This window comes from Myotis brandtii, unplaced genomic scaffold (genome assembly GCF_000412655.1).
Source record: "Myotis brandtii unplaced genomic scaffold, ASM41265v1 scaffold32, whole genome shotgun sequence".
Lineage (NCBI taxonomy): Eukaryota > Metazoa > Chordata > Mammalia > Chiroptera > Vespertilionidae > Myotis > Myotis brandtii.
In genome coordinates, this window is record NW_005362269.1 from 4,555,415 (window position 1) to 4,568,843 (window position 13,429).

The 13,429-nt window shown below is 45.4% G+C and overlaps 1 protein-coding gene across 4 annotated transcripts in view; it reads left to right on the forward strand.

Annotated features, from left to right (window-relative positions):
- Positions 1-13,429, forward strand: part of LARP1 (La ribonucleoprotein domain family, member 1) — a 78,090-nt gene that overhangs the window by 29,654 nt on the left and 35,007 nt on the right. The window contains exons 1-2 of one of the 4 annotated variants that reach the window (XM_014543142.1): positions 7,044-7,089; positions 10,235-10,240. The exons of the other annotated variants lie outside the window; for them this stretch is intronic. Of the exons in view, the coding sequence (XP_014398628.1) occupies positions 7,059-7,089; positions 10,235-10,240 (37 nt within the window). The 5' untranslated portion in view covers positions 7,044-7,058. Of the gene's footprint in view, positions 1-7,043; positions 7,090-10,234; positions 10,241-13,429 lie in introns of those variants that run through there. 4 annotated transcript variants of the gene reach the window in all.

Genomic DNA, 13,429 nt, shown 5'->3' on the forward strand with positions numbered 1-13,429 from the left:
CGGCATTCCTCCGCAGCGGGACAACGTGGTGCCTTCCCGCGCGGGGAGCGGCATGTGGCCGCCGACCGGCGCGCTCCTGCTCCCTGGATTTCTGGGTCCTCTTGGGCCGGGTCCCCGGGGAGGCGGAGGTGCAGGGAATCCTCCGGGAGCCGTGTCAGCGCGGGGCGAGAGGCGGTGCTAACATGGAGGCTCGTCTGGGCCTCCCTGTGCCGAGAATAGCCGGCGTCTGGGCTGGGAGCACGCCCTCTGCTCCCTTTGCCGTGCTGGCGCGGAGGGGCGTCGTGCAGGCGTCTGGATTCTTTGGTTTTGGGTCCTTTTGAAGTTGGCCAGGACCACAACCCGATTGTAGCCGAATGATGGCCTGTGGCCGTGGCTCTAGTGCTGGTTCAAAACTCCTCCCCTCCTGCAGTCGCCGGTTGAGGCTGACGGCTTTCAACCATCAGAATGGGGCAAGTTGAAGGGATCTTACTGCCTTCACAGGCAAGGGAGTGGAATCACTGGTAGTCCCAGGAAAACCAGAACAGTTAATTCTGAAAATGGCGTGTTGCAATTTTTATTTCTTTTAAGGTTGCTTCATTCGGAGGAGGGGACATTTGGGGTTTACTAAAGTACCTCAAACCGTGCTCTTCCTTCTGCCCTCTCCCCCCCCCCCCCCCCCCCTTTCCCTCCAGAGCTCTCTTATGCAAAGGGCAGTGCTGAAACCTCCATTTTCTTGCATATCCCTCCTGATCCACCTACAGAGGGAGGGAGGGAGGGAAAGCAGCTTTAAGACACTCTTTGGTCCTTCCCCTCTTTAAATTCAAAGGGGTATAATCATCCCCAGGAGAGAGCACTCCTCAGAAGTTTAAATGGGGCTACTCACCCTGGCGGCTGCTGCTGCTTAGCCAATGGTGAACCTGCCTTGTGGGTTTTAAATCAGCCATGACATCAGGTGGTATTGTGTGCCTGAGCTGGTATTTTGTGCAAGTCCAGGGGCCCTTGATAGGGTGCGTCACTGGGGTTATTGATCGTGGGAAGAAAACAGTTTGGCTGACATCTCATCTCACCTTTTCCTCCAAGTGGAGAAGACAACTTGCTTTAAATGCCCAAAACAAAATTCTGAGTCGGGTAGATTTGCTCGGTGCTTGTTTTTCTGAAATCTTGAGGCAAAAGATTGTCTACTCGTTGGGTTTGGAATAGTCTCTGACAGACTAACTGAATTAATTTATCAACTTCTGTTTAAGCCTGTAGTTAGGGCTCAGATGCTTTTTGAGGGAGAATTTTGTGATTGACTTGTCTGGTAAGGTTAGATGGGCCTTTCTTTGGCGTCTACCTGGAACTCTAAGGCCCTTTTCCAGCCCTGATTTTATTTGCAGTTTGGACAAGTTTAAATGTGACACCAGTGGAGTGGCAGTGTGGTCTTGGGAATTTTGCGTTCTGTGATGCATGTTTTTGGGAGTCTACAGAAATGAGTCCCTCAGAAGCAGGCTAAAGGCTTTCCAAAGCTTGCTGCAAATGCCTATTTTTAGCTCTCCTTTTGGCTCAGATGCTAGTGTTTTAGTTCTTTAAGGGACACGTGCAGTAACTAGTAATGAAAGGTATTTTTCGATATTCCCCCCTTGTTTGGGTTTCTCTTTTCTGGCTTAAGCCTCTGTGTCTTATATTTGTTGTTTCAAATCTTGGGATTTGCATTTTGGCTTTTTATGTTTCCATCCCCTAGAATATTTTGAAAAATTTTTTTATATATATATGTGTGTGTGTGTATATATATATACATATACATATATATATATATATATATACACACACACACACACACACACACACACAATTTATATTTATCCTAGCCACAACTCTTTAAGTACAAGAGACACAGGATGTCTTAGTTAAAAGCAGAAATGATATATAGCATAAGTTCTGGGGTCAAAACTGCATGGGTTCAAATGCCAGCTCTTACCATGTCTAGCTGTGCCTCCTTGGACAATAAGTTCCTTAACCATTCTGTGCCTCAGCTTCCCCATTTGTGTACTAGGGGTTAAATCATGATTTATCTGCTTCTTGGGGCTGTTGTGAGCATTCACCATGATATGTGTAAAGCATTTATTTAGCCCAGTGCCTGGCATGTAGCTGTTATACCATGTCTGGGAGACTGAGACTATGGGACTTTTCGGGACTTTTTCTGGGTCTCCATTTTCTCCACTTGTAAAAAGAGGGAGTTGGAGAACACTTGCTCTTTCTGGTATTGTATCAGTACTCCAGGAAATATATGGGATCATCTCCTTAAATATGGACTTTTGTTTATCTACAGACAAAAAGAGCATGGTATGGATAATCTTAAATGTTGGTTACCCAAAGAATTGGCTATTTTTGCTTTGGAATGTGGTGTGATGACTGTTTTAAAAATAAGTTTTAACTTGTTTATTTGCCTTTCATTAAGATTATCTTTTGGGAGAGTGCACGTGTGCTCTCTGGGCTGTGGGGAAAAGGCCATTGTGACTGAAGTAAGTGTACTAAATGCATGTTGAGACTTTGAGAATGTATCCTCATTCACTAGAAGCCTCCACTCACCTCAGTGTGGGAATCAGTGGGTTGGTTTTGTAGCACCTTTGACTTAAAACTAACCAATGCTGAAGTCTTTTTCTTGATTTCTCTTTAAAGGAAAGTCAGGGGCAGGGTCCGAGACTTGAGTGTTTATGTTCTGGGTGTCACTTTTTTCTGTGTCCCTTTGAAGTATAGCTAATCTTGGCTAGCCCATGACAACCCCAGGGACCCTCCGCCCCACTGAACTGGCCTCAAATAAACCTTCTATTCCCTTTCTTTACTTTCCTTCCTGGGTCTGGGCCCTTCCTCAGGTCTCCCACACCTTTGCACTGGGTGGGGCATCTGCATATCTGTGTGAAGACCTTCCTCATAGCCTCAGACCTACTTCAGCTCCTGGTTCCTCCTTCCCCACCATTAGAAGTAGACTGGATGCAAGTAAGAGCTTTGCCTGGAATCATACAGACTGCACTTTTGAGCTCCAGCTGCTGCTGCTTTTTCTTTATTGAGATATAATTGCCATGTAATATTATATTAGTTTCAGTTGTGCAACCTAATGATTCTATATTTGTATATATCCAGCTTTGCATTTAACTTGCTGTGCAATCCTGGGTGAATTACTCAGTCTCTCTGAGCCACTGATACTCTCAAAATGAGAAAATGATAGTTAACTATTTCAGAAGGTCATGAGAATTAAAGAAGGTGATATTAATAAAGCCCGTAGCATAGTGTCAAGCTCAGAGTATCTGTTAAGTGCTACTTACTTAATAATTGCAGTTTTAAATTTTTTTTTAATAATAAATGATCGCCATTATTAAGATCTGTTCCACTTCTGATTCTGTTCATGGCCTGCATTATGGAAACCAGCAACCCCCATGCTTTCTCTGTTTCTTCTGTAAAATGAAAGAATTGGGTTAGGTCTAAATGTCAGGGGTTTTTTTTTGTTTTGTTTTGTTTTTTGTATCAAAAACACTTTTTACATAAAACCTCTCCCCACAAAAGAAAGAAGCCAAAGCAGAGCTTTTCTTTGTTGTTGTTTTTTTTTTTTCTTTTAAATGTGTATGTTTATACCTCCTGTAGTAGGAAAAACTCCAGTTTTGAATCCAAACTCAGGGCTGGAGTGACACTTTTGCTCCAGGAACTTAGGCTGTTCACTTGGGGGTGCATATCAAACTGTGGAAAACCAGACATTATGTATGTGCCTTACAATGCTATAGTAGAAAATACACAGCACTGTCTATAAAAATCCTGCCTCCCCAAATAAAAATTGAACCTAAACCCAATAGAACCGTAGTTCTGTGGGGTTAGAGAAACACATTGATTGACCGTGAGGTAGAAGTTATCCTACTCCTGAATGTGTGGAATTCTACAGCACAGATTATTTTATCAGTCAGTAAATGGCATTTTAAAAAGCAACTGTTACAGATGAGAAGAGTTGAAACATCAGATATACTGTGTGGATCTTGTTTGGATCCCAATTCGAACAAACCAGTTATAAGACATTTTGGTGATGTTGAGGAGATCTGATCATTATATTGTATTAAAGAGTTATTTGTCAGGGATGATAGTGGTTTTGTGATTGTTTTTTTTTGTTTAAGCTCCATCACTGATTGTATAATACTAGAGGCCTGGTGCACGAATTCATGCATGGGTGGGGTCCAGCTGGCCGGCTTGCCCCATCGGGCTGTGGAGAGTAGGGGCCTCAGAGGTTGGCCACCGGCCCATCCCTGATTGGGGCTCGATTGGGGTGGGGCCAGCAGGGGCGAGCAACCTTGGGCGGTTGGCCTGCCGGCCCCTTCCCCAATCAGGATTGGGGAGTGCCAGCCAGGGGGAGGGGCTACGGGAGGTTGGTGTGCTGGCCCTGCCCCAGATCCCGTCGGGGGCGGCCGGTGGGGGGGGGGGGGAGGGGGCATCCCCCAATTGACCTGTTGGCTGGCCACAGTGTGCGTCATAGGGACCAGTCGTTCTAGTCGTTCGGCGTTCTGGTCACTTGTCTTTTATATATATATATATATAGATAATCAGTTCTTTTGGCTAAGAACTGCTGGGTTAGCCTAGATCAGTGGTTCTCAACCTTTCTAATGCCGCGACCCTTTAATACAGTTCCTCGTGTTGTGGTGACCCCTAATTTCATTGTTACAAATTAAACATAATTAAAGCATAGTGATTAATCACAAAAACAATATGTAATTATATATGTGTTTTCCGATGGTCTTAGGCGACCCCTGTGAAAGGGTCGTTCGACCCCCAAAGGGGTCACGACCCACAGGTTGAGAACTGCTGGCCTAGATAAACGAGGGCTTACACCTCTTTTCCTGTAGTTCAGATCACTTTCTCCTTTTCTAAAGAATGCACACAATTAGGGAGGAGGTAGGAGAGGTCTTCACCTGCAATCTCCAGCTCCCAGGCCCCCTCTCCTGGGCAGGGAGTTTGAGTTTTACACCAGCTGGGAGGTGAGTGCCTGCTAGAGAGGAAGGGGTTAGGGGTCGTTAGGAGGTGGTTCCAGGCCCTTGGGAGGTGGTGGGCACTTTCATCTGTCTTGAACTCTGACTCTCCCAAGAGGCAGAGTCTCTTGGCTGACCCATCGCATTTGGAATGGGACCTAGGCAAGAGTTTTATAGCTGTTACTCAGCTCAGCACTGTTTCCCTCCCTTTGGGAGGTGGGTAGGGAGAAGAGGCGGAGCCCGGCCTGAAACCACAAAAACCTCTTTAAAATGGAGAGCTTGGCAGATGGGAGTGCCCCTGTTTGCAAAATCCAAGACAAGCTCAAAGGGGGTAATTAGAGTTTTGGGACCTCAAGAGGGCTCACAGGTGCCTCAATCTGGACTCACAAACCTCCCTGGCTGGTCCAGAGTGACCTAAGGGAGTGGCCAGGAGAGAGCTCAGCCTTACTTTGCTGGGGGTTCATGATAGGAAACAAGTTTTGATACCTGGCTGGTGAAAATATTAGGAAACAATGGGGCAAAGGGGGTAGGTGATGGGGTTTAATTCAGAACATGGGCAAAATACTTCTCTCTGCTCTCACTTAGTGACCTTAGCTTGCCTCACCTCTGTTTTTTTATTCACAGAATGGAACTAACCCTTATGCTGAGATTCTTTTGAGAATCAAATTGATACTGAGTATGGGGGAGCTCAGTTCAGAAGTTAAAATGTCCCATACAAGCCCTGGCCAGTGTGCCTCAGTTGGTTGGCGCATCATCCTGTACTACACCAAAAAGTGCTGGGTTTGCCCTAGCTCGTTTGGCTCAGTGGATAGAGCGTTGGTGGCCTGCAGACTGAAGGGTCCTGGGTTTGATTTCGGTCAAGGGCACATACCTGGGTTTCGAGCTTGATCCCTGGTTAGGGGCATGCAGGAGACAGCCAATCAATGATTCTCTCTCATCATTGATGTTTCTTTCTCTCCTCTCCCTTCTCTGAAATCAATTAAAAAAATACATTTTTTTTTAAAAACCAAAACAAAAAGTGTCGGGTTCGATTCCCAATTAAGGCAAATACCAAGTTTATGGGTTCCATCCTGTTGCGAATGTGGAAGGCAACATATCTTTCCCTCCCTCTTCTTTTCTTTTCTTTTCTTTTCTTTTCTTTTCTTTTCTTTCTTTTCTTTCTTTCTCCCTCCCTCTCTCTAAAATCAATAAAAAGTAAAATGTTCCACACATATGTAAGTGATTTATATTCCAGAAGATGCATTCCCAAGCTAGATATATCTAGTTAGAGGTAATCACCTATTCTGAGAGGTTATCCATGCCTTTCCTAAACGAGGATGGATAATCAGGAGTTAGCTTAATTTTTAAGTAGCATTATTTGTGATAGGTACTAGAACCAACTGGCTAACTTCCTGTGACAGATAGCTTAGGGCGTCTCTCTCCGGGAGTTTTTCAGAATCAGGACAGTCTTGACGTGGTACTTTTTTTTTGGCTGCCCCTTTGGATTAGCAAAGTCCTGATGGGGGTGGGTGGGTAGTGAGGAGTGTGGACCTTAACTGATGAATTTTGTACAGCTTGATGTATGAATGTCATGTATGGTGAAGGGCTCCCCAATCTCAGTTTGGGTTACTGTTGGGAAATTCAATGACCCCTCCATCAGAAGCCTTGTTTATAGGGTACTCTGTAATAACCTTCCAAAATTGTCCTCCAGACATAATGCTATTCAAGGTAGCCTTTTCTCTTCCCTGCTTTAAAGTTAAGTTGCAAGCCTTTCAGAGGAACTGAAGTCCCACAGTGGCTGGGAGTCTCAGTTCCACCCCCTACACTCGGCTCCACTTCAGGCAAAACCCAAACCAGGCTACTATTCCATCCATGTAATTGGTTTCTTTCCCTCATATTGCTGTTAATATATATATACAGAAGAAAAGCAGAGACACAACCCAAAGTGGCAGAAAGACACCAAAGATGGAATGAGAGGGTTTCTGTACAAAGCATCGAGCCTATATCTCACTGACATTCTATCATGGGGCATTCCTAAGCACCGCATTGTGGGCTCCTCACTGCAGGACTGTACCCCCCAGTGATTCTTCAATCCCTCTCCCCGCCCCAACTCTAGAGATGCATGACAGCCCAGGGCAGGGTCAGAAGAGTTGACTCTAAGAAGTAGCATGGGCCACCTGGTGGATGATTCATCCACCTGGTCTGTGTATGGTTTTTGCTTTCCTTGTCACACACAGCTTATTGAAGCTCCTGAAAACCCTGAGATTAATAATGGTGATATCATAGTTAGCATTTACTGGGTGCTTTCCATGTTCTGTCCATGTAATCTCAGCAGGTGAGCTTTTTATGCCTACTTCACAGATCAGGAAAATGAGGCTCAGGAGAGGTTAACACATTAAGCGCCAAGCCTGTTTTGTCTTCCTTTCTGTTTAGTCTGCGCTCTCAGATTTCATCAATATGCTGGCGGCCAGAGACTGATGAGGTCCAAACGGAAGGTATAGTGTCAGTCACCGGTGACTGACATGGCGCTTAACGTGTTAATAAGCAGCTCTGTTTTTATATGATTTATTAGACTAAGCCTTGGGCTCATCCTTGACTGTTTCTCTATTTCTCTATCACCTCACATCTAATTTACATCCCTTTGGCTCCCAAAAAAACCTGTATCCAAAGCTAAATGCTTCTTACCACCTCCTCTGTTGCCAGCCTGGTCCACACAGCATTGCTTTCCCATCTAGATTGTTTAGCAGCCTCCTAACTGGTCTGTCACTCTTGCTAAAACCGCTCTTAAGGCATTTTATTATAGGGGAGTAAAATCAGAGGCCTCAGCATAACCTATAAGACTGCTTGATCTGGCTCCCCATACCATCCTTCTCCCCAAGCTCTGACATTCCCCCCCACTTTTACCTCCCAGCCACATTGCTTTCCCTGAGGCACATTCTCCTGCTTTATGGCTTTTGTTCTGGAATGCTCTTCCCCCTAGATAGCCACATGGCTCACACCCTCACTTTCTTCTGGTTCCTGTTCATATATCAATGTGATGGAGAGGTCTTCTCAGACCACCCTATATAAAATAGCACACTGCCACCTCTTACTCCACAGCCCCATCTCTCTTACCCTGCTTCATCTTCCTTCTTAGCTATTATCACCATTGGGTCAGAGACTTTGGTATTTGACCACTGCTGTATTCTCAGCACCTACAACATACCAGGCACAATAGTAGGCAGCTTGGTGAACATTTAATTAGGGAATGAATAGATGAATCTCACACTTTAACAGCAGCATTCAGCACATTTTGAGTCGCATACAGATGCCACAGTGAATAATAAAAGTCTGTGTTGGCAAGGAACATGCACGCACGATCCAGTATGGAAGGTACTGTGTAAGAAAGGTATGGGGCTCTTGGGAGTGCAGGAGGGGCACCCAACCAATGTAGGTCAGAGAAGTCTTTCTGGAGGAAGCAATGACTAAGCTGAAATGGGAAGAATGGGTAGGAGTTACCTGAGAAAAGGCCTCGTAAGAGAGCTCATTCTTGGTAGAGGAAAGGACCTGGGGTTCAGGGAACTGAGTAATTCCCTGTGGTTGTAATTAGATGATTGGGAAGGTAAATTCTGATTTGAATAGGAAGGTAGTTGAGAGTCATTGAAGATTTTAAGTGGCATAGTCAGATATTTTCTTTTGAAAGATCACTCTGGCCATGTGGCAGAGCCTCTTAATTTAAGAAATTAAGATGGCTTGGAGTTTCCTTCCTGATCCTTTGGGGCAATGTTCCCAGATTATAAAAGGGAACAGGCTTCCAAGTCATCCTGAATTGTAGTTCTTGGGCGATTATCAGCTGTCATCCTTAAGGGGTGTAGGGAGCGGCTCTGGTTTATGGGATTTCTCTGACCTTTCAGAAGGCCAGATTAGCTGTAATTCATCTCAGTTGCTGGAAGAAGCACAGTTGCTGAAGGACTGGCCTAGGTTGAGCTCATGCTTGAGCTTAGAGCCTCCAGTCTGCTTGTGTCTGCTGTAGAGGGCTAGCTAGACAGGAAGAGGTGGTGGCCTTGGAAGCAGTGGCAGGGAGACAGGCTTCCATGTGGCAGTTCCCACCTCCACCAGGGGAGGCACCCGTGTGGCAGGACTCTGCATCCAGGCTGCCTGCTACCAGTCACTGCAATTTGGCCCTGCAGGTTCTTACACAGGTAGCAACGTGTACAAGGTTTCCTTCCATCAGAGCCACCTCCCCTAAGCTGACTTCAGCTGTTGTAGTGATTTCCTGAGAAAGTATAGAGAGTTAGGCTTCTGCAGCCCCATGTCCAGTTGTCAACTCTGTTCCTATTGCTGTGCCCTCAAGGGGCTTGGGTTTCCTTCCCCTCCTTTCAGAGAAGGAATATAGAGCTGGAAGGGACCCTGTAGATCATTGAATCTAAACCTCTCACAGTTTAGGTACTAAAGGCCCAGAAAGGAAATAGGATTTGTTCAAAATAAGTCAATTCAAAGCAAGGCTGAGACTTGAACCCAAGTCTCTTGGTTCCCACTCCAGTTCTATTTTTACTCCACCTCTGGAGGAAAAAGCAGAATGGGGTAGTTGAACATGAACTTTAAACTCAGTCAACCACAGTTTCAGTTAACCCAGCCATTTACCAACTGAGTGCCCTTGGTGTAACTCCTGGGCTTCAGTAAATGGAGTTATATATAGTTGCCCACATAGTGGGATCATTGTTGAAAGTGAGTTAGGTGAATATGAGTGCTTAGCTGGAGTCTGGCAAAAAATAAATAAAATGCGATAATTGTAAGAGTATTGATGGTTTTCTTTTGAGACCTGAATTTGACCTGGGTCTTCAGTTTGCTAACAAAGGTAGGTGCTAAAGCCAACTTCCCTGGCTTCCTGGGTCCTCTACCTGATGATTCTTTCTGTGTGGTCCTGAGCCTACCCAGGAAGGCAGCCCATGCCGCTTCTTAGAGCCAGCTCTTCTGACCCTGCCCTGGGCTGTCATGCAACTCCGTAGTGGAGGGGAATTGAAGAATCACTGGGGGGTACAGTCCTGCAGTGGGGAGCCCACAATGCGGTGTTTAGGAATGCCCAGTGATAGAATGTCAGTGAGAGATGGGCTCGGTGCTTTGTATGGAAACCCTCCCATTCCATCTTTGGTGTCTTTCTGCCACTTTGGGTTGTGTCTCTGCTTTTCTTCTGTATATATATATTAACAGCAATATGAGGGAAAGAAACCAATTACATGGATGGAATAGTAGCCTGGTTTGGGTTTTGCCTGAAGTGGAGCCGAGTGTAGGGGGTGGAACTTAGATATGGTGAGAGCAAGGTTGGGTGTGGGAGACCGGTGCTACTTCTAGGGAATGTGGGAGGGAGACAGGAAATCAGGAATACACAAAGGGGGTGGCTCACTGGGACACATGCACATTTCTGTGAGGAGGGAACGGTTGAGGGAACTAGGGTTATTTTGTCCAGAGAATCAAAGCTTGGGGTGGGTAGAAATGCCTGTTCTGAAAAAAGCATTTGAGTAGACCTAATGTAGCCCTATGGGTGAAGCTCTTGTGGGAGGTAGAACATTAGTAGGTTTTGGCTCTGGCCAAGTAGTAACTTTGAAAAAATCCCCCCCAAATGTATTCAGCTGCCACAGGAGATACTGAATTTCTTGATGTGGTGATAATATTTGAACAGTTTGGGTGGCCCTGCAGCTGCAAATTTGCAAAGTAATTTCCTAGACTTGTTCATTCAGAAAATATTGAGTTAGGTGTCAGGCCCCAGAATTCAGGGATAAACAAGACACATTCCTTCCATGATTGGTTTGTATTTATTTATTTATTTATTTATTTATTTATTGGGGTGCCATTGGTCAACATGAACATGTAGATTTCAGGTGTGGGTTTCTGTGTTACAAGATCTGTATATTGTTTCATGTGCCCACTACCCAGAGTTAAATCTCCTGTCACCATATGTCAGCTTGATTTGGTTTATATCCTGGAAGTCACAAATGGGCAGCTTATATCTTATCTCCGCAAGTCCAGTCCAGCCTACTGACAGATTTTGACCTTGCATTAAAAAACAGTTTAAAGTGACCACCTAGATTTTAAAATTAAGAAAATTCATCTGGAAACCTAGAGATTTTCAGTTTTTCTTTAAAAAGCCAAACTCTGAACATACTCCCTCCCCCCCCCTCAAAATACAGCAAAAACATTGAGTTGTATACTTTAAATGGGTGAGTAGCACAGTATATTAATAAAGCTGTTACAGAAAAAAATGAGACGACCTGATCAAACAGCCTCTGTCCAATGCAGCCTACCTTTAAACAAGGATGCCAGCGTGAGGCCTATGGGCTCAGACTTTCTGGGTTTTATTGTACAAAGGAGAGAGGACAGTGTCCAGCCTATGAGCTAAGGAGCATACTCTGGGAGAAGAGTTTGAGAGGAGAGGGTAGGGAAGACTTTAAGGCCTAAGGCAGAAATTGCAGTTCTAGAGCGAACTCCTTAACTACCTCTTTGAGGGAGAATAAATGTGATGGAGAGACAGGACACCCCTGGGCATTGTGGCCTAAGGTTCTAGCAGTAAAAAGCTGTCTGAGAGCTAAGGGTTGGAGCTGTAAGGGCAACGGTTATGTACGGGCCCCAATGAGTCATTGTTCCCTTCACCCATCTGTGAAATGGGTACAGTCTTTGATCTCAGTCTTTAAGGTCCCTTCCAGCTCAGACACCCTGTTAGGTATGAGACCAGCTAAGGCAGATGTTATAGTGTCTTGGGCTAGAAAGGGGAAAGACCCTGGCTAGAAGCCTTGTGCATTATGGTCCTGCTTTCGGAGCATTGGAACTAATTGGAGCATTACATTTTCTCTGGGGACCACAATCACTGGAAAGAGGCTTCTCCAAGGCAGGGCTGCTCCTCACAATTGTTGGTGTGGGCCCTGTAAGGGGAGGCGGGGAGGGAGGAGTGGAGAATCTGGGCAGGAAAACTGGAGACCAGTCTTCTAGTCCCAGGTGTTTGACTCACTTGCTAAGATACATTGGGTGATCACTTACTGAACCTTTTTGGACTTCCTTTCCCTTTACTGAAAATGAAGGTGGTTGAGCCAGACCTTTCAAGGTCCTTTCACACTAGAATTAAGTTTGATATGTCAAATTGGAGATCAAGACTGCAGTTGGTGAGAAAAATTTCATCTAACGGGGATTGATTTCCCCACCCAATTGCACTGGCTTTGAGTGTCATCCCCAAGAATTTGGCCAAGGCTATGGGATTCTTCTACCTAGGCATGGGGCATTCTGACATAGGCTTCTAGAAAATGCTGGGCTAAGATGGGCTGCCCCAAAAGGTTGTGGGTGCCCTCAGAAGTGTGGAGACAGGGGTAGCTCATCTCTTAGCAGGAATATTATTGAGAAGATTCTGACATATCCTGTACATGGTTAAGTTGTGTGGTTGCTGAGACCCACCTTCTGGCCCTGAGGTTTAGAACCTAGGTCGGGAGGAGGCCAGAGTCAAAGTATTAACTGTCTCAGTAGAAGGGAAGTTGACCCATCTCAAGAAACTGAGAATTCAGAGACCTCAGGCTTATCTAGAGAACCACCAGGGCTTGAGCTTACCCTTTGTGTGAAAGGAAGGAACTTGACTGCCACCAAAGTGAAAGTCATTCATCTCATATTTATTAAATTACCTACTAAGTATTAGACCATGGGATTCTGATGGGAACAAGACTGAAGGAGCCTGCCCTCATAGTTTACATTCTAATGGGGAGATACAGTAAACCAACAAGGCAGTTCTGCTTATCACTGCCAAGCAAATCACCCCAAAAGTTAGTACAACCATTTTATTCACTGATTTGTGGGTCAGCATTTGGACAGGGCTCAGCCAAGTGATTCTTTTCTACATAGCAGTGGTAAAGGTGGCAGGTGTCCTGATCTGTAAGGTCCACCACAGCTTCACTCACATGTTTGGTACCTTGGCAGAGGTGGCTGAAGGCTGACTTCAGCTGGAACTGGAGTGCCCTCTCCAGCATGATGGGTTAGCGTGGTAGTACTACATATGGCTTAGGGCTCTCAGAGGGCGTTCCAAGAGACAGGGAGTAAATGCTATCAGTATCCCGAGGTCCTGGGCCTGCACACTGGCACAGCATCACCTTTACCATACTATGTTGATAGAGGTTACAGATTCTGCAGAGTGAAGGGAAGGGGACATGGGTCCTGCCTTTCCATAGAAGTGTTCATTTGCAGCCACCTTTAATACTATATGGCAGTTTCTGATAGTGGTAAGTGCTTTGTGACTGAAAGGCATTGTAATAGAAACGTGTTGGGGTGGGCGGGTTTGACTGGGGCAGCTTCTATCAAGGTGTCAGGGAATAATGCCTCTAAGGGTGAGCCAAGATGGCATCGATAGGTAGCCTGGTGATGAGCATTCTAGCCTAGAGGGACATCAAGTACTAGGTGGTAATGAGTTTAGAGTTCTCCAAGAAACGTAGAGGCCTGTGTGAGAGAGAGGTGAGGGGCTCAAAAAAGCAGAAAAGCAA